Source organism: Strix aluco, chromosome 3 (assembly GCF_031877795.1).
Source record: "Strix aluco isolate bStrAlu1 chromosome 3, bStrAlu1.hap1, whole genome shotgun sequence".
Taxonomy (NCBI): domain Eukaryota; kingdom Metazoa; phylum Chordata; class Aves; order Strigiformes; family Strigidae; genus Strix; species Strix aluco.
Window position 1 is genome coordinate 129930086 of NC_133933.1, and position 27719 is coordinate 129957804.

Below are 27719 nucleotides of genomic sequence, written 5' to 3' on the forward strand. Positions count from 1 at the left end.
TCCCTGTAAGCGCAGGCTTTTTTCTGTACCATGTGCTGTAGACAAGAGTGCTTTATACAATCCCTACATTAAAATAATTCAAGCAGGAGGACATCTCTCATTTCCTTTGGGAGAAACAATTCTGTAGCTGAATAGATTGCAGCACTAGGAAATATTTCCTGATGTCCAGCCCCTGCCACAGCTTCTAGAATCTGTTGATATATTATTAATAGAAAGGAAAATAAATATAGGTATTAATGCCAGCAGACGCTGTCTACTACTAATAGCTGCTAAAGTAATATATTCCCCTTGTTTTTAGCTTTTATTACTCTTTTTGCAGAGGGTTACAAGACCCTTATGCATCCATTAGCCAGTCAGCCATGTGAAATTAATGTGGAGCAATTTTCATAAGCATTACTCAGAACTAATAATAATTAAGCATTATTTTCTGCTCAGATAACACAGAAAATAAAGTCTGACTTTTATGCCAAGATGGGTTTGCATTAGCTTAAGGTAGATGAATTAATTCTCATTTACAAGGCTTCTCCACCAGCTAGCCAGAAAATATCAAGCTAATTAAAACCAATTTGTGAGGTTCTGTCCCATTGCACATTCACTGAGTTTTATCATTGCTGCAAATTACAGGTGCTTTTATGCCGTTGCAAAGGTGGGACATGAAGGAGACCTTGGTGTTTGCCTCCTTCCCCATCACTTCTCAGAAAAGCAAACTCCTTGTGAAGGCCAGAAGGCATTTTGCAATGCACCTTGTTGCTGGAGAAGCAATGAAGGACGATGCGTTGCATGAAGGACCAGATCAGTCCCAGCTTAGGCTGGGATGTGGACCTCTCAGGAACACATTTAAAAGGCCTCTAAGAGAGAAAAAAATGCATTTCCTTTTGATTTATCATTTAGTCGGAAGGGATTCATTTTGGCTAATTACAAAGCCAAGGGGTTTCTGTAGACAGCATTTTATGGATAGCTCAGAAACAGTTCTCTTCAGCCAAACAGATTTTTCTCTGTTGCTTTTAACAACCAAAACCCAGCATTTTCAATCCAGGTAAATAAGACTGATCAGTTATATGATGCCACACCTTCCAACACTGCCCAAAAGATTTCTTGCCCTTTTTCTGGCTTGAGGAGATACTGAATATGACATGTAGTCATGTCCCAGCAGCTTGACCTGTTGGTTCCTGAAGATGCTCTTAGCTTGAGCCAGCTGCCATATAGAAGATACGTTAGTCCAGCTAATAATTAGCTATAAGATACATTAACCCAGAGCTATCCTACCAACAGCTAAGCTAACACACAACTGAGTAAGCCAAGACCTTTCTTAGGCTTTCATCTTTCCAAGGGAAGCAGCTGCTTCAGATGTCACATCTTGATTTTGCATGTGAGCTTATCAAAAACTGGGCCTGATGTGACCCACTAGTGTGGAAAATCTGTGTTTTTCAGAGGATTACGGCCTCTTTTGTCTGTGTCCTGGCTCTCTCATTTCATCTCTCCATTGTTCCTCTGTGTCATTGTGGCATCTTATTTTGGCATCTGTGTCCACATCAGTGAGATGGAGCAGGTTGACCTGAGATGGGATTATATGGGTCAGCAGCAAAAGAAGGATGAGACGGTAGTTCTGACTTTTATTATGTTTTGGAAAATATTCTCTAGAGTAATCTAATTGCTATTAAAGAGATAAATAACAAGAGATAATACTCAAGAAATACCATCTGTGTCTCAGCCCTGGAAAGAACCACCGCAGCATTTGCAAGTTTGTCCATGCCTTCAAGAAAGAAAGGTTTCCACATTAAGGCTGTCTCAGTCTCTATCCAGCTACGGTAGGTGTAAACAGACAAGAAGATCTCATGGTTTGGCTTTTCTGCACAATCTTGTCCCCAGCTGACAATGCCGACTTGAAACCACCTCATGGTGTTCCAGTAGCTGCAAACCAGAGGTCCACCGCTGTCCACCTAAGGCATAAGGAGGATGTTATAGCAGGATCAGATCTCAGGTCTCTCACAGCAGCTGCGTCCTACAGGCTGATTGGGAAAATCAAACTCTATCCTTTGTGAGGAATTGGGGAAACAAGGAAATTTTGGACATAAAATTTCACAGCTCAGCCCTGAGATCTCTGCAGAATGAATAGATACAGAAGGTGAGATGAGGAGATCAGTGACAAGCTCTGGCTCAGTGCAATGCTCTGTCCTCTCAGCCTTTTCCACATGCTCCTGTGGTCCCAGAAGGACACCCCAATCCTGTCACCAAGGGACAACATCCAAGAGTGAAAAGGGACATTTGCTGTGACTGCTCATCCAGTCCTTGACCTCTCTGCAAAACTCGTGCATGTAGGTGCTGGGTACCTGTCACTGTTAATTTTGGGAGCTAGCATTCAGAAACTGGGCAAGAGATGAACACTAATCCTGAGAAATCCTTCTTGCAACTACAGTAATTTTACAGAAAATGTGCCTGCTACTGCAAGGACAACCATCACTCACCCAGTGTTTGTGCAAGCCTTCGAACGCATGTTACAGCCACCCTGCAAAGAGGAATGCCCTCCTGTTGGCTGCCGTAGCTTGAACACCAAGAGCACATCTAGTCACCCATATGATCTCTGTGTGCAGTCTCTGAACACAGTCCGAGGGAGAAGAGAAACCAGCACAAAATGCCCACAGCCAGGTACAGCACTTTTCTGACAGTTATGTGCATCTTCAGTGCTGTGCAGCCTCCGCTCTAGATAAGTTTCCTTCCACGGTGGGTTTGAATCTTTTTTCTACCCTGTATCTCCAGTACAGGTGGCAAATAAATTCAGCACAAATCCATCTCCCGAAACAGCCAGCTTTCCTGGGAAATGTTGTCCTTTCCTCTTTGCGCACCACTTTGAGAAACGTCTTTGTCATTAATGTATGAACCCCCTTCTGCCAGCAGCTATCCTGAGCTAACACACATTAATTAATGAGTAAGGAAGCGGCTGTAATCCCCATGCAACTCATCAGCACCCGATAAATTTTATGGCTGAATTCCTACTCACTTCACTAGATGGAGGGCCCAGGGCATTAATAAGTTTATCTTTTTAATTTTTTTTCTATTTTTCTTTGTGGTTTAACATGCACACAGGAGGGAAAAAATAAGATTAATACAGAGCAAATGTTGCTTCAGCATTCAGAGAATCATAGAATCACAGAATCATTTAGGTTGGAAAATCCCTTTAAGGTCATGGAGTCCAACCGTAAATTCAATACTGTTTGGACTGCAGTGGTGTTAGTGTAGATACATGTCTGCATCTCAGCCAGTGCTGCTGGACCCTCTTCAGACTTGGGATCTAAAGACATTTCCCGACCCTGTTTCAGCCAAGAATTTGTATGAATCACACAAGTGACCTTGCAGTGACCTTGGATCCATGCGTTATCACTGTCCTTGGCGGTGGCATCCTGTTTGAATGAATGAACATCTCCTAGGCTGTAGGCACAATCAAATTACTGGGAATTTTACTGCTAATTCCCTCAGGGCAGGAACAGGCCAAACTTATTATCCTGGTAGGGAAAGGAAGGCGCTTCAAGCCTCCTACATAAAGATAATAAATGAAGCTGAGGGAGTGGGAGCTGTTCGTGAGCCAGTGACACAGCGACAGCTGACAATCCCTCATTGGTGATATGTCGGGATGCGACGTGCCAGCTTTTCCCAGGACAGGAGAGTTTTAGCACTGGTAGAGCCCCTGCACACCATTGCTGCAGATCGGTTTCAGTGTCCAATTTGGAGGCTGTTCACACTTGCAAAGAATCTTTCTCCCAGGACGCTTAAATACCAGTTAATTACTGATACCTTGTGACTCTCCTTGGGGGGAAGAAGTCTGATCATATTTCATAGCTGAGAAAGCCACAGCAGAAAAGGGATGCGATTTGCACGAGGCAATGGCAGAGCCAGGAATCCCTATTTAAACTCTACATCATGTGATTTTCCTTTCAAATCGGATCTGCTTTTCCCTGTTTGCCTCTTTAACCATGTTAATTTTGTTCTCTGCCCGTTTGGCATGGAAAGGGAGAGCTGTCTGCAGGGCTTGGGGGACTGTCAGCTGTGGAAAGCGATTTAAAACCTGGGCAGAGAGGGAGTTCGGCAACACTGTGAAAACCCAGGCAACAGCTGCAAATCCATTTCTCTAATCCACAAGCTCTGAGACCCAAATCCTGCTTCAGATCCCTTTCCACATGGGCTGAGCTGGTCTGCTTCATGGGTGCAACTTCTAACATGCTATTTCTCTTAACCCCAGCTATTTAACTTGATGATTTTATCACAAAGTGGGCTAAATCATCCTCTCCATGTGATAATCCCGCTCACATAATTATAGCATTAGCCCAGATGAATCAGTAGCCTGGTTTTTATAGGGGTAAAGATAGAGAAAATAAACTCGGTTCTTGGGCACTTCTGAATATCCCTGTATCCACCTTAAGCTCTCAGAAACGTTGGCCCAAGGTTTTCCGTCCTTGTGTAGGAGAGGGTGTGGGAGGAGCGAGTTTTGAGGCTGGTACAATTATCTCAGCTCTGTGATGTTTCCAGTAGCACTAATTTAATGAATGCTCAGGTTAACAACTCTGAAGATCGAAGAACTTATTAAATGTTGCTTTCAGCTTTCAGCCTCCTGTCTCCTGGTAGTGAAATACTTCTGGTCAGTAACACACACCAGATACCTGTCCTGCTCTTCAGTCTGAGTGCCAAGTTTCTGGACAGAAAAAAAAAAACCCACCTAAAAATAGCATCTTTGCTTCTGTTGCAGGCTTCTTGTCAACTGGAGGATGAGTGAAAAGCAACTACATCAAACCAGATCTGGTGCTGAACTCAAGCCTTCCACAACTACATGTTAATCCTCCCATTAGCAGAGGTGAGAGCAATGATATTAATCATTGATAAATTGTCCTGGCTTGTATAAAAACTGTCACTGACTAACAAGGTGTTTTTTTCACTGAAGTTGATCAAAAGTTTCATCTTTTTCACCACTGCAAAAGCCTTTTTGTGAACATCAGGAGCCTTTCTGCTGACTTCAGTGGGCTTTGGATCAAGGGCGTAATCTTCTTCCTTTTGTATTTGTATTCATGTCTGCAACACGGTAATTGATCAGAACAAACACGTTCAGCCACATAAATCTTCTTAGGTGGGAGAAGCGCTGGGGGAGGGAGAACAACCCATCTGATACTCATTAGGTGGATACACAATCCTTGTAAGTCATTGCTGGTTTCATTTTCATGTTGGTAAGCTCTGTGTAAATTGGAGAGAATCAGCACGTGAATAACAACACTTGCCATTTAGAGCTGCCCTGGCTGCAGGAAGTAAAGGCTTTTGCAGACAGATTTCTTCAGTTATTTCAGTGCAAACAAGCTATCTTTAGACAAAGGTGGAAGGAAGGAGGTTATGGCCATTTTTAGTGTGCAGATATCAAAAATGAACCAAGTAACACAGGGCACCTGGGCTCTTTTCATGGGATCCCTTTGAGATCTCAGGTGAGAGCCTTCAGCTACTCTGTCCCTCCATCCCCTTGCTGGAAAATGCGAGAGCAAGGCTGCCCAACTCCATCCACGCTAATGTCAGCAGGATCCATTAGTAACTATGGTGGCACAGACCTAAAGGCGGTTACAATGCATCTGGCCAAAGACCCATGTGGCCCAGACTCCTGTCTCTGACAGTCAGCTGTAGCAAGTGCTCAGGGAAGGAGAATGAGAAACAGGGCAAGTATTTACAGAGTTGTATTTACATCACAGTGGTTAATAGCCTCAGAGAGATCTTCATCCAGGAAGTTATCTAATTGCTTTTTGAATCCATTTATCCCTTAGGATAAATACCCACAACATCCTGGTCAGTGACTTCCATAGTTTAATTATCTGTTGGATGAAAAAACACTTCCTTCTCTTTGTTTTAAATCTGCTGCCTGATACAGCCATCTCTCACCCCTTCCTTCGTGTGTTTTGAATAGAATCACAGAATCACAGAATCATCTAGGCTGGAAAGGACCTTGAAGATCATCTAGTCCAACCATTAACCTAGCACTGACAGATCCCAACTACACCATATCCCTGAGTGCTATGTCAAAATAGTAGTGACAAGAGGACAGCTCTTGACTGTCGTCTCCTTGTTGCTCATGACTTCAGAAATCTGTGTCATATCCCCATGAGACATCTTTTACAAGCCTCAGAGTCCTGCTCTGCTATTCCCTTTCCACCAGAAGCCATTCCGTGTCCCTGTTCATCTTTCCTATTCTACTCTTCTCCTTTTCTAAAACTACAACTTCTTCCTCAGGTGGGGTGGACAGGAATCACACACAGCACACGTAGGCTCCCAAGATTAGTGCCCTGGCATAACATGCATTTGCTTTGCTACCTATTCCTCTCCTAATAATTCATAATGTTCCTGTTGCCTCTTTGACCTCCAAAGAACATCGTGCTGATGTTTTTGAAGGACTATACATGGTTACTCCAAGATCTTCTTACGTGGTAATAGCTAATTTAGAGCCTATTACTGCATGTGTACAGCTGGAGTTGCTTCTCCCTACATTCATCACTTTTCCTTTATCAACAGTGAACCACGTCTGTTGTTTTAACCTCCAGTCACTCAGAATAATGAGATCCTGCTGCACCTCTGCACGGCAAGCTTTACTTTTGACCACTCTGAATAATGCTGTGGCATCAGCCAACTTGGCTGGCTCAGCATTTGCCCTCCTTGAACATCACAATTCCTTGCACAGATGCCAAAACAACTTCCCCTGAAAGCCCTTTCTCTGGTCAAATCCTTCCTCCATGTTGCCTCCCTTTCAAACTGAAGCCCTTCTACTTCATGACAGTTCAGTTTGTCCATGACATCTTTGGTGAGAAATCTCATTAAAAGAGTTTTGGAAATCTCAGTGCGTTATACCAGCTGGATCACCCTCTGCCACATGCTTGTCGACTCCTTCAAAGAATTTAAATCTGCCTGTGAGTCATGACTTTCCCTTAAAGCCGTGTTGACTCACTGTAATTGAAGAAGTGGCTCCTCTGAGTCATCACACCCATTCCCCCACTCTGAGGGCAAGAACATGTTAGGGTTTTGTGTTCAGCCAGATCCAGAGATGTTCTGCTCCCTACAGCTTCACTCACCCAGCACACAAAGCAATGCTGGACCCCCCTGCTGCAAACCAACAGCTGCAGTTTGAGGGACCGAAAACTACAACCCAGAAGAAGCAAGAAGAGACATGCAACATCATCAACATCCTAGGTCCTTCCAATAGGAAGGAATGTTTTTCACAGATTAAAGAATTAAGCCACCACAGCCTGAATGTGTCCATATCATAAAAAGATCAAATGATGAAAGTTCTATAAAACCATGGGACATGGGGAAAGTGTTCTAATTCTTTGGAGCTGCACATCAAAGCACCCTTCAGAAGAAAATTTAAGACTGCAAATGCAGAAATGCCTTTCGACTGCTTTGTTCTGGGGCTTCCCAGGATACCTTCCTACTTAAACCAATCTGTCCCTTAGGGAAAAAAACCCACCTCATCGTGTATAGTCATAGTTCAGTGATGGAGAATCCACCACAAGGATGGAGAGTGGATCACTCTCTTCAATATTAAGGTAAGGCACAATAGCAAAGTAATTTTGCATAGTTAGTAATCACTTTGAACTTATATGGGGTTAGCTTTGACTCCTGGCTGCCCCGAGTCTGATAGGCAGAAAGGCCCATAACCTCTGCCCTCATACAGATACTCTCCATCCCTACAGACGGCAATCAGACCACCGTCTGCCCAATCCCTTCAGGTACTTTGAACAGTCTGAGGGACTGACCACCCTTCCCTGGTTTGTGACCTTTTCCTTGCGTCATAAATGACAATTTACCTATATGGACCCAATCTTAATTTGCAAACTTTTTCTTTAAAAAATTCTATTTCACAAGTCTTCATCTGCAGTTTTGGAGCCATGTTGGCACCAGTAAAAGAATGCAAGGTCTTGTAAGAGGATGGGAGAGCTTTTGTCACTTCTGCACTGGTTTATCACTCTTAGGCGCAGACAAAGTGAGGGTGTGAGGGGTGAGTTCAGCTCCAGACTGATTGCCTCTCCTTGGTGTTCCCAGTGCAAGGGTCAAGATCCCATTGCAGTCACGTTACTGGTACTGGGGCATGGATGGGGCAGTGGGATGACAGAGGGATATCGTGGGATATCTGAACTAGCACTGGAGACTTAGATGTAGACAACTGTCCTGTCTTGAAGCCATGTGTCTCCCCGTGAGCTAGACACCTTGGACTTGCTTTTAGTTAATAGGGAGCAATAAGTACTCATACAGGGATTTATCTCATTTTAAAACAGAGGGTTAAAACAGCATACGCATGGAAATCATCTTTGATGGAAAGATGATTCAGTAGATGCAGATGGCAATAGAAAAGACATTTGTATCTGGCCAGATAAATTCCACCCAGGGTTGTACAAGTACTATCACTATAGCTATGAGGAGTGAGAGCCCTGAGCATCCCAGATGCTGTAAGGGACATTTGCCCTTTCCAAACTGCTAACAGTATGTGTGGGTAGGACATATTACAGGTGAAGGAAAGAGGTCTTTCTCTGCCTTTTTCACAGAACTAAAGAAATTAAAACCCAGAGCCTTAGATCCTAACATCATTTTAAATATTTATCAGAGATGTCCAAGATCACATCCTGCTACAATCAGTGGAACGGGGTGGATACCTTCAGCCCAGGACTCAGATCAGCCCTACACCAGGGGACAGTGTAGGGCACAGTGAAGCTGAGCTGGAACCATCTCACTGCTTGTTTGTGGCCACACAATGATTCCTTCCCCTGAAAGTCAGGCCAGGGACTGGGCCCCCCTTCATCTGCTGCTGACCTGAACTGTACGTGAACTGTGACTTCCAGCTGAACACACTCTGTCCTAATCACCACATCGCAGAGCTACCCCCACAGACCTCCTTTGCAGAAACTCTCTGAAATATAATTGGGCCATTTACTGAATTTTGTCTGGATAGGCAAGAGACTGAAGAGGCATTTGCTTTGTGAGTCCCTTATACTCTAATTATTGTTCAAGTTACCATTGCATCAGAGCCTGACAAAAGATGCTTAAGAAAGCAAGGAATTAGACATCAATTGTGGTTCATGGGGTCATGGAAGAAACGTAGCACGCAAAAAAATAACACATAGGCCATGTCTAGTGTCTGTTCTTTAGCACTTGTACCCCATGAACATCCATTAATGCTAATGTTTATGACTAAATAGAACTATAAGTCAATTACAGATCCCGTTAGTGTTAATTCACAGTCAATCTATATATTTGTCTGCAGAACCGCTAGGGAATTGGTATACAATAGATTTTTCTTTTTAAGTGAATAGATTTTTTTTTTTTTTTTGAAGTGCAAATACTCGGGAGCTCTGCTATTCAATCTCCTTGAGGTATTATAGGAATATGGTCAGTAATCCACAAATTAGCCACGTCTGGTACTAGTATGATGGCAGCTGGTGAAATCTCTGAGCCTTTCTATTCATGTCCTGTTGCCACATGGGGGTATTAAGGCAGTGGTCAGTAGGAAAAACCTTCTACATCAGGCCTCGGTGAAGATATCTGTGTGTCTTTACTCATAAATCAGCTTGCTGCAGCGGGGAAAAATCTAACACACAAATGGCACACAGTGCAAAGACTTAGGCTGGTAATCCTTTGGATCCAGATAGGGATCATGTGGACTTACAACCTTGGGTCTAGATGCAACTTGCCCGTTTTAGCCTGGCTCTGGACATGAAAAACTGTATCCTGATTCTCAGCAAAGCTCAGGAAACGTTACCATAACGCTTTTATCTATTTCATGTCCAGATCATGCATCTGTGCAGTGCATAGCTTCCAGGTTTACTGTGACCACATCTACACCAGCAAGCTCAGTGTCTCCAGGACTTGTTCCTTGACCTGGGATCTCTGCCTTTGTGCTTCTGCTCCTTCCTGGCCTCTAAACTGGGCTGCCAGGATCGAAAGTGATGCCGCCACATCCCTGGAAACATTCAAGGTCAGGTTGGATGGGGCTCTGAGCAACCTGATCTAGGTGAAGATGTCCCTGCTCGTTGCAGGGGGGTTGGACTAGATGGCCTTTAAAGGTCCCTTCCAACCAAACCATTCTGTGATTCTGTGATTCTGTGATTCTGTGATTCTATTGTGGGTGGTTCCTGACCCATGTAAAAGCTTGAGCTGTGTCTGGAAAGCATCCAGGAGACAGCTGGTTGGGATACACAAAAACCATGCCCAGGGCTGCTCTAACTCCTTGACAGCGCTGACTTTGTAAAGGATTTAGGTTTTTTGAAATATGGCTTCACTCTCATTTGACACAAACCCCATAATCTTTATAGACAAGCATAGCTCAATAGATTGCAGTCTACAGTGTGCCTTACTATCTGCCCAGGGCAGATGACTTGGGTGTCCAGTGGTCCATGCTGCAGAGCAAGCAGCAGGTTCAGACCTGGCCTCCCAGTTCATTACCAGGCAGCCTACTACAGGCAAGCCACCAGATTTCTGAACCAGCCTAGCAAGGCTGAAATGTGTCTTACCAGATTTCAATTACCAGTTCCCCAAACAATATCTATCAGCAAAATGCTTCCCCTCCAGCCAATTAGCAAATTCTTATGAACAGCCGTGCCACCTGTTTCCCTCCTGAAGAGCTCCACTAGCCTAGGGTATGGTTTTGTCTTGCTCTCATTATTTCAGCTGGTAAGACATTTCTGCCTGGTCAAGCTTCCACTAAAGGTGGGCATTGGTGGGGTTATGAGCATTATCACACATGCAATTGTTGTGTACTTCCTCTGCTTGGAAAACTCACATTTCTAGTTCATTTCTCAGAAGACTCTAACATTATTGTAGATCAAAATAGCACCCTCATCAGCTTTCTGAATACAGGAGATTCATTTTTCTGGGTACAAGTGTTCTTGCTGTTTCACCAGCATAATTCAGCCACAGAACTTAAGGCTGGGCTGGGAAGTGCATTCTTTAATCATGTTAATGTTATCTTGTGGCAGTTTTCTTTTTAAAATTTTTGATTTAATTTAATGGAGGTGAAAGTCACTAGATAAATGGTTTCAGAGACAGATGCTCTCTGGCTAATCAAAAAATGATCTTGCAAAGCAAATTTCCCCTCCACTGCCCAGCTACAGGCCCAGCTCACAACAGCTTTGCAGTCCATGGTCCCCGTACCTGCCGTCTTTGCCTAAAGGGGAGGGGATCTCTCTCTGTCCTGGGTGTTGTTTTAGTTCCCTTGATGAATGATTCCTACAGGATGAAGCTGTGCATACATATCTTCCCATCTGCCCCCCTGCAAACACATGCACACATTTAGGGAAACCCTTGCCCCGTGGAGGATGGAGACCTTAGTCCTGAAGCAGAGGCTGCAGGAGAGCCTAGTGCTTACCAGGGTCTCAGGGGAGGGGTTGGACATTGGATGCAATGAAAGAAAAGGTGTTCTTTGGCTTTCAGACTTTGACATCAGGACAGCGATCCTGCGGGTGGAGATGTTCTGAAGGCACAAGTTCTGAGGGAGGTTTTCCCACATTTGGGTGTTTGTGTCAGCTCTCTCCCCTTTGCAGTCCCTGATATCAAATACGACTCAAACTCTTTATAATTTAGCTTGAAAGGTTCATCATCTTGTATCACTAAGTCATTGCAATAAGATGTGACTAGTTCTGGCACCCACAGACCAACCTGCCATGTTAGCAAAGGACATGTGGATTGAAGGCAAGACCTCACCTGAGAAAGGTTTCTAATATCCAAATTAAACACTTCTGGATTAAATTTCCCTCCAAATTATTTTGCTTTGACCCTCCTGGACACACTTTCCTGCCTCCTTCCAGCATTTAACCTGGTGATAGGGCAACACTGTCTGTCCCAGGGCTGAGGGGACACCAGGCAGGAGGACGACACAGCCCATGCTGTGCTGAGCCCTCTCTGAAGGGACATGAGACCTGTCCTCCCATCGCTCCCACCACTGCACATGTTGGCTACAGCACCCACTGGGTTTTTAAAATGCAATAACAGTCCAAAATCCTGGGGCAGAGCCATCCAAAACTGTCCCTTATCCACAGGGACTTGTTGGAAACCACCCTTTTCCCTTGCCCTCCTTTCAGCTCGCAGTTTCCCTTGCAGAGCTCCTGTCTCTCTTGCTGCAGGGAGGGAATCAGGGCAGGGGGGAGAGCATGAGGAGAGGCTCATCTGCTTGACAAGGTGTTTCGTCTCCAGCACCATCACTGCTTTCCAGCCCCAAGAGCCCTGCACCCACACTGCCGAGGTCAACATGCCTTTGCAGGCACTTCCTTGGCCCCTGGGTATCCTGTCCTGGCCTTCTGCAGAGAAGCTTTAGCAACCCCAGGAGGCCATGGGAAGGATTGATGTTCATTCCTGAAGTGAAGGCGCTTCTCCTGCAATATCTCTGTGTTCCCATAGGCACCATGGCCATCCAGGAGCCTGTTTACCTGGCAGGCACCTCCTCCTTTCTCCAGGTCAGCACACAGCATGTTCTCCTCTAGCTGCGGGATCCGCTTCAAGCACTGCTCCCTGCTGATGGGCTTCATCCGCGCTTTCTGCAGCACGGGGGATGTTGACACCCCAGCTGTTAACCAGCAAATGAGAAGAGAATGATTAACAAAACCTGCAGAGCAGCTCAGACTTGTAAGGGTGAAACTGCAGCCAGAGAGTAGCCCTTGGGACTGCTCTCAGCTGGGTTTGTAAAGCATCTCAGGGCAAGAGGGTCTCAGGGCACAACCATAAGGTCTTGGGGTTCATGGGAGCTTACAGGGGCTGTCCAAGTGTTAGCAAAGATAAGTTTGTGCTCTTGCCTTTATGCCAGACTAGGAGGTGTGTAAATAGCTAGAAAGGGGGGAGGTGTTAATGGGCAAAGCCAAAATCCCGGGGAGTGGAGACTTGCTAAATAGGATTTTAAAAGATCACTTATTTTTGTAGATGAACTCTGGGATGCAGTACAGCTGCAAGACCCCCAAGGGAATGACTTATCCTGCTGGTTCTGGTGATGACCTGAGAGGAGACGTACTGCACACCTTGGGTTTCTCACTCACAGTTCTGGGGAACTTAGTCTGAGGGAATCTTCTTGGCGTCCTGCGTGAGCCCTGTGGAGGTAAGTCCACTGAGCTTTCCCCAGAACAGATGATCTTGTTCTCCCCATGCTCTTCTGGGGGGCTGTGAAGCCATGTCTCACCCTGGGGACCAGCTGTATCTTTCACAAAGTGGCCCTCAGGATGGCAGTACACAATGGAAATAATGGCTTTATTCTTCCCTTGAGATGGGAAAACAGAAATTACAGTGGGCACCAGCAGGTGACAAAAAGACTGAAAATAGGCAGGGCTACTTGGAAAACCCACTCATTTCACCCATATTTCTCTTTAAAGTGAACTGAAGTCTGAAGGATAAAATTGACTTTTGGAGGATGTTGCTGCTGGGGAGGAGACCTACAGATTTCAAGAAACTCACTCCTTCTTACATATTTCATTGAGCTAAATCCGCCCAGCGCCATTGTGAAGATGGGACTCAAAGGTAGAGATCTAAAAGATAGAAAGGTGTCAGGTCCCTTTCCCAGCTGAGTTCCGTGGCCTGCTCCATGGAAACGTCCACAGATTAAAATGCTTTGATGTAGGCATCTCCAAGGAGGTGGCTCCACTTGTTGAGGTCTAACTGACTGCAGCTGAATGGGAGCCAGGCTAGTGCTGCCTGAGGTGCCAGGTAAGAGATGTCCACCTACAAAAGGCTGGTAGAGATGAGAAATGACCCATTTTCCCCTGCTGAGAAACAACACCTCATACTTTCTGGTATGGCCCATATCACACCATGGCACGTCTCTCTCACCAAACTCAGCTTCTGGTTTTCTTCTGAAATATCTCCCAGACAGAAGGGGTGTATGCCAGGGCAGAGCACACTGACGTCCCGCAGGGTGTATTTGGATAGCAGAAACAATGTCAACTGAGACCACACAAAAGCATGAGACCAATCTCCGGAGCCATGCCATGCATTTTGCAAAGAGACTAGCTAAAGAGAAATCCTGCCAAGCTGCAGAGTGACTCTGCAGCAGCCCTCTGCCTGTCTGTTTCTAAGAGCGTGTTACCTTGGTGAAATGGGAGAGTTTCGCAACTATAACACAACGTTGTGTTGTGTATTACTGTTACATGAGGCAAATGAAGCCTAAGAAGGAAAATGCAGAGTTTCAGAGAGGAGACAGTAACCCTATGGAGCAGAAGAGCAGGGATTAAATGGGACATTCACTTTAGGAAGGACTGCTAAAGCCCCAAGGCACCACCCTACCCACTCCGTCCCAATTACCTTTTTCCAATAATGAAATAGCTCATTAGCCATTTAGTGACATTTGTTAGGATACACATTTTGGGCCACGATCAGTGCTGGAGCTACTTTCATTAGGGCTTAAACGAGAGCAATTAGCAATAGCAATCTGCTGTTCTAAATGAGTGAAGAAGAGGGGTGGCCAGTACCATTGAATCAATCTGGTTTGTGGAGGCATTAAGCCAAAGACAACCCTAGACCTCCATTTCCCTGATTCCAGACTACTTTTAGACCCAGCCTAACTTGCCCACCAGAGTGGAGCTTGTCATACTTTGGATGCCAAAAAATGCATCTAAAGTAAGGTTGAGTTCCTGCAGAGCAAAGGTGGGTCTAAGGTTTCAGCTTGAACATACATGCTCAGAGTACCAGGACTTTGCTCTGGCGGTCAGTAGGTAACTGGTTCTTGCACTGAACAGAGAGCTGGAGGCTGCCAGGGTCTGGATGTGTTCAACAGGGAGGATAGGGAGTGGGAGTTAGTGTGGGTAACCCTTCCTGGGAGACAACATCTACTTTAAATGGATAAAAACCAGCCTCCATTAGCAAATACATCTCTCGACAGCATCTCACCTGCATGTGTGGTTCCCCACCCAGCAACCCAGCAGTGTTGCCACGTATTGACGTCTTGTATGAAGGGTAAGCAGATGGGGACTTTCTGATTGCTGAACTCGATGGGAGACCTGAGCAGGATCAGAGCAATATCATTTTCCATGCTCATTCTGTCAAAGTTTCCATGGATGATCAAGTTTTCCACCTTATGTTCTTCCAGTGGGAGGCTGAGGTCAATTCCCCCCACTACAACAGTGAGATCTGGTGGCCTTATAAACAAAACAGAAGCAGTGTAGACATAAGCAAGTATGAAAGCTTTGTGTTATAAAAGTTGGTGCCTCCTCCCCCTGAACAGGGTAGAGTGGTGCTCAGCAAATTACAGAGGCAGGTTAGCTATAAATATTGCAGAAATCTACCTTCACTTCTAGGCAAAGCTAATTTTCAGGGGAGAGAGGTGTAGAGAGGTAGAACATGAATGCAACCAAGTTATAAATAGCCCAGTTGCTAACGAACAGATGGAGTGGGCTGGATGTTTGGGATCACCGTGCCCTGGGCTGGCTGCTCAGGACCGCACTGCCTCCAGCCAGCTGCTCCAGGTTGTGATGCCACAGGTCATTTGTCACTGAGCAGTCTCGGCTCTCGGATCTGCTGAATTTTGGAGGGGGTTCACAGAGGGCTTGACTCTGCCTCTGGGCATTGCATGGGGTTGATTTATCCAGAAACCATGAGGTAAAGGTAATTTGGGGGTTAGTATAAACTGGAATGGAATACACTTCTTTTTAGATGTACAGGAAGTGCATGGGACCATCAGAACAGCATTGATACAAGGCTGCTCATACCACCCTTTAAAATATTCCCCTTCTGCGTGTCCTGGTTATGCAGATTTCTGCACATTTCTGTTGTAACACTGATCAAAAATGGGCCCATTTTCCCCAAAGGAGACACTTCTAGTGTTCAGGGCTCTCTTTCTGGCTCAGTCACATATATGTTGTACTAGACCTCAGGGACAGACATATCCTACACCCACAAGGAGCGATGTTATCAACTCCATTGTGCCTGGGCTGTCCTTGCTTCCCCCAAGTACTTACACCTCTTCTGCAAAGCAGTGGGCTGCAGTTAAGATCCACAATGCACTGATCATGGTGCCTCCGCAGATATGTCTCCCATTGCTCTGGATGCTCACGTGCCACGGGAACTCCCCAGTGCTGGCATATCTCCCCACTGCCATCGTCTTGCCAGTCTTCAGAAAGGACTCATAAGATGGTCGGAGGCCACAATCTGGGTACAAAATGAAACACATTGCTCAGGTACAGCAGTGCCACTGCCTGTGCTACTAAACTAGAGGGGCAAGACATCAGCTAAAGCACTGGTCTATAATTAACCGCGCTACTTGATCTTTACCAAAGCCCCTGGCATCACTGTAGCCTCCCCAAGCCTGCACTCTGCCAAGCAGTGCCCACGCAGTTTGGGGGCTAGCAGGGCCACAGGCCATTTCCCATAGGCAGGCTGGATAAAATCCTTGTTTAGGGAGTATGAGTGGAAGAGTTCAGCATCAGGCTGTAGTACAAGCCACAGGAATAAGGTACAAGGAATAAGGTCAGGACTACTTCATTTACCAATACGTGCATATTCTGTGGGGCTACTAGCAGTTCTGTTCTGCTGGTCATTTCCGAACTTAAAAAGTTGAGAAACAAAACTCGCATTGGTGCTGATGATCAGAGAAGTTAAACAAAAGAGAGTAAGGAGCCACATTTCAATCCTAGTCTTGGACGAACACGCTCTTCAACAACATTCAGAGGAGTGATATTTCTGCAGGCACCTCAGATATCTTCCCCTTTCCATGTTCTTGCCAGAAGTAACATTTCTCTGCCAGGCAACCAGGATGTGACATCACACAATGCACTTGTTTCTGTGACATCACTGTTGGATGTTGTCCCTCCTAAGGCCATGAGGGTGATTTCCAGGAGGCTTGGGATTTCTTTAGCTATGGTAGGGATAGGGCAGCAGTAAAATTCCTGTCTGTAGCCTGGACTGACTTTCACAGGGTATTGCAATAGACTTCATGAGTTGGGTGCTGCAGCCTTTTGGATCTTGAACCATGTTCTCTCCGAAGACCTTAGGTGCTGGTCCTGCATCAGCTTTCATCTTCAACTCCGAGAAGTGCTGAAGCCTATCAAACTCTGAATTAATTTTCTCTTCATTTAGACCACGTCTACGTTTCCAGAAGAAAGAGGCAGCTCTGTGGTAGGGTAAATTTCAAACAGTGCCAAATCAAAAGTATAGTATCAAAGATGTTGAGGCAGACACTTCCTTCTTCCCCGTGGGCAAGGGTGGCTTACAAGACCAAATCCAGCTTCAAAAACTAATCCATGAGGCTGAATCATTAGCATTTCACCTTTACTGATTATATCCCTGATACTCTTTGTACCTTCAGAAGCAACTGCAAGGGCTCAAGGCCAAAATTCTACCCTACAGTAACTCCATAATTAATTCTGTGGCAGCATAATATTTTGGTGTGGGCCAATTTTAGCATCAGTGGACCCATCAATGCTGATTTCTAAACTGACATATGATTTCCATCAGGACAGGACTTAAAAAAACCTCAGCCAGGTTCAGACCTGAGTCCGGCTGTATTAAGTATGGTGCTTTTTCCAGACTTTTCAGCTTGTTCCAAAACAATAACTATAGCGTGGAGTAGGAGGGGAGGGAGGGGAAAGGACAGAAGGGAACCAAGCAACATTTTATGAGCACCTGAGTGATTCAGCGTATAAAATGTTTTGTCTTGTACATTGGAGCAAATTAGGAGTTATCCCACTGAAGTCTGAATTACACGGAGGTTAAAAATGCATGGGATGAAAGTAAGAACTTTATTTTCCTCTCTTCTTTGCTTTTATGTCACCTAGTGCCTAGGAAATTAGACAAAAGTGCTGGTTTCCTTGACAGTGAGCACTAGAACAATTCAGTGGCACAACACGTTAAGGACAGGCGATCAGTTACCACAGCAACTGGAAATTCCGCATGTGATGTGGGCAACAGTTTGGGGCACCTCCAGAAAGAGTCTAACATGGCGACCCTGCCAGAGGGAGCTCCTCTCAAGCTTGCCCCGGGTATAAATCTGCTAAAAGGACAGGTTTCCTCTGGCTTTTGAGAATGAAATGAACTCGGTATCAGCTGAGGAGCAAGGGAAGATGGGGAGCTGATTTCTCTGACACGCATTTACTGCCTGTCTTTGGATAAAGCAGGGGATTTACAAACCTGAAGACTGACTATATGATGCACATTTTCAGTCACTCCAAAGCTTGGAACAAGATCCCATCTGCTGGGTAGTTACAGGAGATGTTCAGCGAGCTGTTTTGGGCCATTCTGAGCCTAAAACCTGAGCTGGTGAGCAGGAAACATCAAACCAAGATATGGAGAGGAGTGAAACGGAGAGCTACCCAAAAGGAAATGCTGCGGATATGTGTCTCTGGGTCCCCACCACCTGGATCTCAGAAATGGCTTCATGTGCTCTGCTGCCCAGATGGATGCATCTGCAAGAGGACACACCAATGACACATGTTCTTTGAACTTACTGATTAAGACAGTCTCCAAAATAGGAAACACACAGGAGGCTCAAGCCCACACCTCCCACCGTGCTGGGAAGTATTGCAAGCAGCAAGGTGGGTGGGAGGGACAAACCCAGCCCCATCTCTCCTACTGAAGCTGTTTGTCCTAGGATACTCCATAGCATATATATAACCCAAAGGACCCCATATCCATATACAATAACCCCTGCATCCCCTGTGTCCTTTGGCTGTAGTGTTTAGTCTCCACTCTGAGAACCCCATCAATAAAACGAAAATTTATTTTGCCTCTTTCTGGCCATCCTGCTCTTTTGACTGTACACACACTGGGGCAGAGACTGCCTGACGTTACGTTTGCACAGCACCTGCCAGAATGAGCTCTGGTCTTTGTGGGGGTTCCACAAGCTACTGAAGTACAAATAATTAATCATAGGCATAATTATGTTACAGTGCAACCAATAAGAATTCTACTCCTCTGTACTGTCATGCACAATAATACAGATTTAAAAGCCCTCGTGTTTAATTAGCAGGCTGCAGCCTTTTACAATATTTGATACTTTTTTAAGATCTACCCAGATATATACTTAAGAGTCATGGAACGCATCACAAACAACGTTTTTCTTTTTTTGTAATTTATTGTAATGCAGATAACTAAATTGATTTCTTTTTGTGTTTATACACTTTATGGAACTGTCAAAAAGAAGTATCACGTTACAATTTTTACTTTTTCTTACTAAAATTGTTTCAGAAAATAGGCACTACAGGTGATATTACACATTACTGTGGAAGTGAAATTGTGAGAGAATTACTGATCTTACAAATTCACCGTTCTCAAAGACATCAAATTACAGGGTTGTGATAGTTAAAATGAGCCCAACCATGTCTCCAGAAGTCAAAGCTCTCATAACACGAGCAAATTCATTAACCCAAGAAAATAAACATGTCTGAAGGCATTAGCTATGCAAAGCAGTTAGCAGGTGCAACCACCTCCTAATTCATCCTTTTAACAGCATTTCAAGCCAAGCCTTTAGAAATTTATTTTCTTTCCAGATTACAAGATTGCAAGGAAACCCGTGAGCTGCACAGAGCATTTGCCAACAGGCACAATTTCTGCTTCTACTTTGGCTTTTAATATCGGTGAATGGGAAACTGCTCAAATTATGGAAAGCCACCCCGACAGCTTCCCATATCTTTAAGCACTGATGCTGCAGACGCACTGTAACACCTATCAGGGTTGTCGGTCTTTTTTCGAACTCCCTAAAACAAAGTGCAGGTGGTGGAGTAAGCACAGGCTATTTCTTTATCCCAATAGGGCAGGAAAGCCCCGTTCCCCCAAGGCCGCAGTATCCGCCGGGGTTCTTGCTGAGGTACTGCTGATGGTAATCTTCGGCGTAATAAAACTCCGGAGCCTCACGGATTTCTGTTGTGATGGGACCAAAACCGCCCTCCGTCAATACCTGTCAAGAAACACGATGGAAAGCCATTAGTGGTTTGCTGGCTTCTCTGCTGATGAATGATTGTAAGGTTTTCTCTCAGCAGGAGCCACAGACATCTCTCAGCATTTGGACCACATTTGCAGCACACCCCCGAAAGCCATTTATCCTTGCTCCCATGTCGTTTTGCTAGGAGACACTGCAGGCACCAAAGTAGGCGTTGGTGGGAAGAGGTAGTGTACCCTCCTGTTTTAATGGCTCATTTGCTTAATTTGCTACGGACACACATTCTTTCTCTCCTCTTTATTAACCACACCAAGCAGGGACGTGGTGCCATCAATGAAAGTGGAAAACAAAAGTGAAAGGCAGCAGAGCACACTTTGACCAAGCCTGGTCAGCTGCCTTGCAATGTCCAAGGACTTCACCTGGCAGGTGCCTCAGCTCTGAAATGTGCTATCCACCCCAAATGTCCTTATGCCAAGAAGAATTTCTGGGTGAAATTTTAGCCCCACTGATGTCATTGAGAAGTAAGAGCATTGGGGCTCTTTTTACAGAGTCACTGCAAACCCATTCTTCAAAAAGAACAGTTCCAGCATGACCAGCAAGGTATTTTTAAGGCAAATTATGGCTCATTTCTGAAAGATTTGACAATACGTGGACCAGGAGCAATAATCGCTTTGCAGGAAGAGAAGAAGGAATGTGGGTGGGGATTTTAAATTAGACTTTAATTCCTTTCTGATATCCCCTAACTCAATTTGAAACTCCTGACAGCTTTCTGACAAAGGGAATTTCTTTTTAACATGAATTGCCATGACATGTCTCCTACTGAAATTTCCTTTTGTAAGGAAACTGGTAAGCACCAACATTTTGGAGCCAATTCTTATCTCAGTGGGGACATAACTTGTGCTCACTGAAGTCCACGATAACCTAATAAACGCTTTAATTAGTGTCAGACTACTGTTGCAAAGCATAGTTGTAAAGCACTGGACATAGATAGAATCGCATTGCCATCAGTCAGACCTGACAGTACGATCAACTGTAAGAATGAAGGGTCAGATGACCAGATAAATATGTGTTCTCTCATCATACTAATAAATAAACTTAATAAAAGGAAATAATCACACAGAATCACAAAAATGGAGCTGGTAGACCTGTTGTAAGTCATTGAGTCCAACTTCTTTCATCATGATATGATGAATTATAGCTGCCTTAGTCCCAGCAAACATTTGTTTAACTGTTTCTGAAAGGTCTTCAGAGATGAAGAGCCTCCATTTTCCTCAAGGAGGCCACTCTGATATTCATCATCCTGTTAGAGAGTTTCTCCTAAAGCTTAGCCCAGTTAAGCCCACTATTTCCATTTAAACCCATCATGGATGTGGAAAGGAAGTAATTCCCTTCCTCTTTACAATAGTCTTCTACATACTTGGTAGATGGGCAGAGAGAAAGATGACATGTAATGGAAATAATGCTTCCTCACAGCATTAGCTAACAAATAATAGGTGATTATTTGGGACCAAAAAGTCTTCAAATTTCCTACAACAGGGTTTCCTAGATCCTGCTTCAGCACAGCTAAGTACTGGCCACAGTCTGACATCAGTTGCTGGACTTTGCAGAGCATTAGTCTGAGTTATCCTGGTAATTTCACTGTCTGGAGGATACATTTTGCTGTATTCAGTTTTCAGTCAGGAATAAAGTAATAAGATGGATACAAAATCCGTGACTGACCTGCCTGGGGAGCCCCTGGGTTCCCAACCCTACCTCTGAATTCTCAGTGCAGGTTAGGATGATGTCAACTAGTTAATTCACTGTATTTGAACACAGCAGGGTAACAAGCTCAGTTTCACAGGAATCTGGCCTTGTTTCCCCATGTAGAATCACCAAAGACCGTTCTTCATCTTTGGGACAGGCTTTGTCTCAAGGGAATCAGATTATTTACCTGTCAGATGTGATGCGAAGAAAATAAAAAATGTGAGGGTATGTATCACAACACGTTGGAAACAACTAACACAAAGAGGTGTCAACACAACTGCTTTTAGAAAGCAGTATTTCACTTACTTTCTAACCCTCCTAGCAAAGAAAAGCACTTTTAAAATTATCTTCACTCCAGAAAGATGGCACAAACTGTCATCATGGGCATTAGTCATTTACGTGCTGCTGTAAATGCATGTAAAATTGGCTTCTCCTCCCCTTAACTGAGTCATGAGGATGCTGCTGGAGGGATAGATATTTTTCTACTGTGCAAAACGGTATTCGTTACAGATTTTTACCTGGGACTTTTCCATCACTGGCCTAATTTTGTCAGTTAGAAAATCCATTCTGTTCAATAACATACCACAAGAGGGCATAAACATCATTTATCCCTTTCAGCATTACTAACAGTCCATTAAAACACTGCACGCTGAATAAAGCAGAAGCCCAAGACAACTCATTATATTGCACTTTGGTCATTAGCAAAAGATACCAGCACTGTTGTCAGAAGCAGAGGGAACCCCAGGCTTCGACACTCTGCCAAACACTACCTTGAATGTTTTGATTTTAAACGGGAAAATATTTTCCTCGCACTGACTGTGTCAATGCAAAGATAAAAACATCACTGGGAAAGATGATGAAGTTCATGATGTGCTGGCTCCGGCAGGTGTAAATCAGCCCACTCTTGATTGATTTCCTGCTGCCAAGGCACATATAATTTGATGATAATCCTGTTCTAAGCAGACTTTTTAGTCCTCGCTGTCTCAAAATTCCTGAGCCATCTGACGTGACCTCCCATTACCATGCTGCAGCCAAAAGGGCTACTGCAGCCTTTGCAGGCAGAAATGGGAAGGACCAAATTGAGTGTAGTTAACCCTTGGGACCTTTTATTCACTGCAGGAAAGTTTTAAGGTACTAGTGGGTCTTTTTTCCCCCAAATACTCTGCTGTAATTCAAAGAGAATTAATTCATTAATTCATTCAAGGGATTTTGTTGGCTTTTGTCATAGGAGAGATCACACTAGGAGATCAAAAAGATTCTTTAACTGATTATAATCCAGACCAAAAAACCTGGCAGGTTCTACTGGTGAGAGGCCAAACCAAACCAGAACCCAAACCTCACCCAGCTGTAGAGGACAGAGGGGACATGGTCAGCTCGGTACATCAGGATAAGTGCTGGAGGAACATGTTGGAGCCAGTGCAGGGAACCTCAGCACTACTACTTTTTTAAACAACCTATACTTCCAGCACGTAAAGGATTTTGTTTCCTAATTCCTAATTTATTTTAGCCTGAGAAAGCTTTTTCCTGTTGTTTGCTTTAAACTGCTTGCCTGATCACGTCATTACATCCTCTGCTGCAAAAAATAATTCCTTATTCACTCTCTCCATAGTGATCTCCATTTTACACCTCTGCCTTAATCCTGCTCATTCATTTCTTCAGGAGCTTCACAGGCTTTGAGTCCCCACTTCATAACTCAGGTCAGCCTTCTCACCCTTTCTGCATCTTTTCTAGATCTATTTTACTGCTGCATTGAGATGGGGTGACTGGAATTGCACTCTATTCAAGATCACCATGGATTTATTCAGTTACATTTTCTCTTTTATTCTCCATTTCTTTCTCAGCAATTCTTAGCATTCCACTTGCCTTTCTGACCTCTGCTGAGCACTGAGCAGACGTTTTCAAAGAACCATCTGCAATGACGCCAGGACCTCTTTCGCGGGCTAATTTAAACCCTGTCATTGTGTCTGCACTTGACTTTTACCGACATGGAATTTCAGCAGCTATTTTATTGCCCAGACATTTGATATTGTCAGATTCTTCTGCAACTTTTTGTAGTCATGTCTACTTTTGCTTACCTGGAATAACTCTATACCATCAGCAAATTTTGGCACATCACTATTGTCTGTCTCCCTTTCCCAGCTCTTTTATAAGTATATTGAACTGCACAGGTTCCCAAGACAGGTAATTGGTAACCTCTGTTCACTGCAAAAACTGCCCAGTCATTTGTATCTTTTATTTCTTATCTATAACCACTTATTCATTCAGAAGAGAAACTTTCCTCTTATTCCACAGCACCTGGCTCCCTTTTATGCACCCGCTTTCTTCACAAAACTGTATTATGTGTGCAAGACATGAGTTTCCTCTGCTAAAGTCACATCAACTCTTCTCTGAAATGCTGTATTCTATGTGTGTCTACTAACTTCTGATAACTCAAGCAATCTGCAGCATAAAACACCAGACCTAACTTGTCTATACTTTTTCTGGCTCATCTTGGAGATACTTTAAGAAGCAGCCCACTTTTCATTCCTTCAGTAGCAGGGCCAATTTAAATCACAGCTTACCTGTGACACTAGCGTGCAAGCAATTGCCAATTTCTTTTCATACCTGAAGCCAACCACCACCCGGTTCCACTGACCCACCAAAATAATTTCAGTGATTCTGAACCTCTTTTGCTGCAGCTTGAACTTGTGACTGCTCCTCAAAATTATAACCACAATCTGGTGTGGGAAACCCCCAAATTCCTCAGCTGTGAACACAGTCATGAGGAATTATGTAGCTGTCTGTTATTACCTTCATCAAGTCCTTCAGGGACAGCTCAAGATTTGCAGTTGCTTTGTCTCCAGAACTGATTCCTAAAATGCTCAGCCATCATAAGGAAAATATATTAGTGAATTGGTGAGCTGGAACGATTATTTTGGATGCAGATTTGCATCTGTTGTGCAGCACATACTGACAAGAAGCAATTTTCCTGCTGGTGGCACCAAGACTGGAGGTGTGCACCGAGGCACTGCCTAGAGCCCTTGCACCGCAGATACTGGGCCGTACACAGCCAGTGCTGTACCCGTGAACACTGCACGCACAGGACCAGCAACTGCCACAAACATCACTGTCAGTACAGACGTGATTTTGGACACGCAGCTTGGAACCACAGGGACTGCAGCAAATCAAACCATTTTTTCCATTTTTCCCATTTGAACCATACTGGTTGGTTATCCAACCATCTGCCACTTAACCTAGTGCTACCAGTCTGATACCCACTGTAGTGAGGGGATCCCACAGCATGCAAGACACTGTTAGGAAGATTTTAAGGGAAAGATTTTAGAGAGGTGGTACCATCTTACAGATGTTTTTGCTTTTTAACTTGAAGGCCATGCACTGGGACACAGCAGAGTCTGCATGTTAGCAAAATCGGTTTGTTCCACTGGCAGCAATTCAGTTCAGTTATGCTAGGTGATACGAAATGCTGTCCTCAACAGGGGAGATTATATGGTAGACTGCCAAGGAATAAACCAAACCAGTGTAACCACAGAAGGTTGCTCTTCACTTACTCCCAAGCAACTGTATTTAGCACGCGATACTTCTGCACTTTGATTTGCTACTGCCCTCTGAACTGACAGTAATTGCTGCTTCAGCTTTTTGTAGCCAGCTGATTATATTGAGCCAAAGTATGTCAAAATATTTAATCATTTGACATTACAGCATGGCAACAACACATTCAAGGTGTTTGGCTCCTTGTTTATATTCAGATGGAAGTAGCTAATACTTGTAAAGTGCCTTAAGAATTTGGAATGAACTGTGTCAGAAAAGCATGATTCCTTTGTACCTCCAAATACTTGAAGGAACAGACTGGAAGCCACTGACACTTTGATATGTTGTGCTGCAAATGCATGGTTCATGGAAGTTTAGAGAAGGGGCTGAACCCACTTATAAATTTGACAAAAAAAGCTTTAAAATTGGTTTTGTTAAATGAAACCTTTTAATTTTCTGAGCAGAGGCATTAGTAAAGCAGCAGAGTATTAATTGGTTTCAAGCGTTTTGTGGCTTTTAATAAAAATAGCATCATCCTGTGTTTGATTCAATACACACTTTAAAAGCAAGCTTACAGCCTGTACTCGGGCCGCTGCAATATCCAGGTTGTCTCGTGTCTCAGCAAGTTACACGAAGCTCCTGTATCTCTAACAGCCCCTCTAAAATCACTGACGTTGAAAATACAGCAGAGTATCTTGACACCTGTGACAGCTTGTGATCTGTATCATCATTCATCCTTGATGTAAAAATGTAAGGCAAGGAATCTCACAATGCTGAGCGCTCTAGCAGGGAGTGCTGATTTAAAATCTCTAGGGCTGGCCCTTTTTTTATACTGGCTACTCAGAATTTCATATCATCAGCAGCAATACTGAAATTCATCCCTGTTTCCAAAAGCACTAAGAGCTGAAGGAGCTGCACTATTTCAGGAGAAGGCCTGCAGGAATTAGTTGCATGGACTCGATCCTCTGTAGGATGGGAGCATGCATACATCCTAGACACATGATTACTGTGATATTTTTAACTCGAAAACAAATTAACCGACTTTGCCAAGTTTGTGGATCAGTTGCTGACAGGCTTGGGAGCAGAAATTCAGCAATACATGCTCACTTGGTCCAGAGGAACAAACACAGTGAGTAGCATGAGGCGTCAACAATGTGCAATTAAGAAAGAATGTTTTATTTTCTCCTTCATTTGCTAAGTGCCATGTAGATATACCTCTCCTTTTCTGAAAGACAGCCTGCTCTGCAGTATCACAACTCAATGATATATTAGTTTAAATTGTTTCCTCTGCGTTGCCTTCAGTTGGCTGGAACACCTCACTGGTAAACACGCAACTGTCAAAAATTAAAATTCAGTTTGCCATGCTGGACGCAGCCTTCTCTATGTCACTTACTCATGTGGGCTTTTCCAAACTAATTGATGCCAGTGACCTCTACAAAGCCTGGAATGGGCTGAAATCATGTCTAGCTGGTAAAACCTGCATTCGCATCCATGTTGGTGACCTCCTTTTGGAAATCATGTGTTTCACACCACAGCGAGCCAGACAAGAAGAAGGATCCTGCCAAGGAAAATGTGGGAGCAGTGGCTGGCAAGTGCTGAAGTCTAACCCCAATGACCACACTGGGCAGCGGCATGGACTGGGACCAGATATCTACATTCTCCTGTTTCCAGTTACCTCTCTGCACAGTGGATTCAATAGTATTGATATATTTGATAGGTGCTGCAAGAATTGATTAGCTAATGTTTTGCACAGGGCTTTGGAGTACTGCATAATTAGCTAATGCTTGCACAGGGTTTTGGAGTGCTATATAATTTCTAAGTATTATTAATATCCTTGCAGGGAAGCTGTCTAGTCTCAGAACTCACTTTCCAGTGTGCCTCTCACAAATCAGGCAAGAGTGAAACCAGGAATGATCGAATTATGTTGGTATAAATTCTGCATCCTTCATAGTGTGGGCATAAGGATCTAAGAGCAGAAATGGTGAAACCCATTGACTTTACAGATTTCTTTGGTCTTTGCTGTGATAGAAACCAAGCTGCTATGTGACTACATTATAAATATGAAGCCATAAACATCCTACAGGGACTACACATAACCTGGTCAAAGAGGAGAAATGCTGTTACATGGACCTGCTGGAATTGTTCATATGAATGTATTCTTCCAGTGCAGCACAGGGAAAATGCTGATAAGAAGGAAATACAATAGAAACTTCAAAGGTGGTGGTGCAAAGTCTAAGCTGAAGAATCTTGATTCTCATCTACAAAACTGCAAAACTGGCTTTGTCAGAGCTTTTGCCTATTGACAAAACCTCCACATACAAGAGCACGTCATCTGAATTGAGTAAACTGAACCTAGCTGGAGACACAGCCTCATGAGCCTTAGGGGAAAGCTGCGTGTATATATATAGCCTGTTCCATGGGTTTGAAGACCTGCTTTCTCTGAAATGCTTTTCCCTTAAACACTTAGCTTGAAGGAGGCTGTTTGGTCACTCATTCCTGCCAGAGGGGAAAGAATTGCTGGGCTTGGATATAAATCAGACCTGCCAAGGTAAATCGCAGTTGGCTGGTAGCCTGGTTATTAACATATCTGAGGCCCCAA

At 44.2% G+C, this 27719-nt stretch overlaps 2 protein-coding genes across 4 annotated transcripts in view; both read right to left on the reverse strand.

Annotated features, from left to right (window-relative positions):
- Window positions 1-1637: 1637 nt before the first annotated feature.
- Window positions 1638-18494, reverse strand: LOC141921919 (serine protease 55-like). Of its 2 annotated transcripts, XM_074820850.1 has the most exons (6): window positions 16545-16599; window positions 15936-16125; window positions 14869-15116; window positions 13770-13772; window positions 12429-12565; window positions 1638-1940 (listed from the first exon to the last, which is right to left on the reverse strand). In XM_074820850.1, the coding sequence occupies exons 1-6, from the start codon at window positions 16597-16599 to the stop codon at window positions 1638-1640; spliced, it is 936 nt and encodes a 311-aa protein (XP_074676951.1). The 2 variants fall into 2 exon arrangements, with proteins under 2 accessions (XP_074676951.1, XP_074676952.1); XM_074820851.1 differs by lacking the exons at window positions 13770-13772; window positions 16545-16599 and adding an exon at window positions 18103-18494.
- A 531-nt stretch (window positions 18495-19025) lies between these two features.
- Window positions 19026-27719, reverse strand: part of MSRA (methionine sulfoxide reductase A) — a 292369-nt gene continuing 283675 nt past the window's right edge. For both annotated transcript variants that reach the window (XM_074820282.1, XM_074820281.1), the window contains one exon: window positions 19026-19867. In XM_074820282.1, the coding sequence (XP_074676383.1) occupies window positions 19703-19867 (165 nt within the window). In that variant the 3' untranslated portion in view covers window positions 19026-19702. The remainder of the gene's footprint in view (window positions 19868-27719) is intronic.

What these genes read in the sequence shown, in the direction of transcription:
- LOC141921919 (XM_074820850.1), bottom strand. Translation starts at nt 16,599, where the DNA reads ATGTGGCTCCTTACTCTCTTTTGTTTAACTTCTCTGATCATCAGCACC. An exon ending in GATCATCAGCACCAATGCGA is followed by an intron (nt 16,126 to 16,544) that starts GTTTTGTTTCTC and finishes TTTTGTACCCAG; the next exon opens with ATTGTGGCCTCCGACCATCT. An exon ending in CACTGCTTTGCAGAAGAGGT is followed by an intron (nt 15,117 to 15,935) that starts GTAAGTACTTGG and finishes TTTGTTTATAAG; the next exon opens with GCCACCAGATCTCACTGTTG.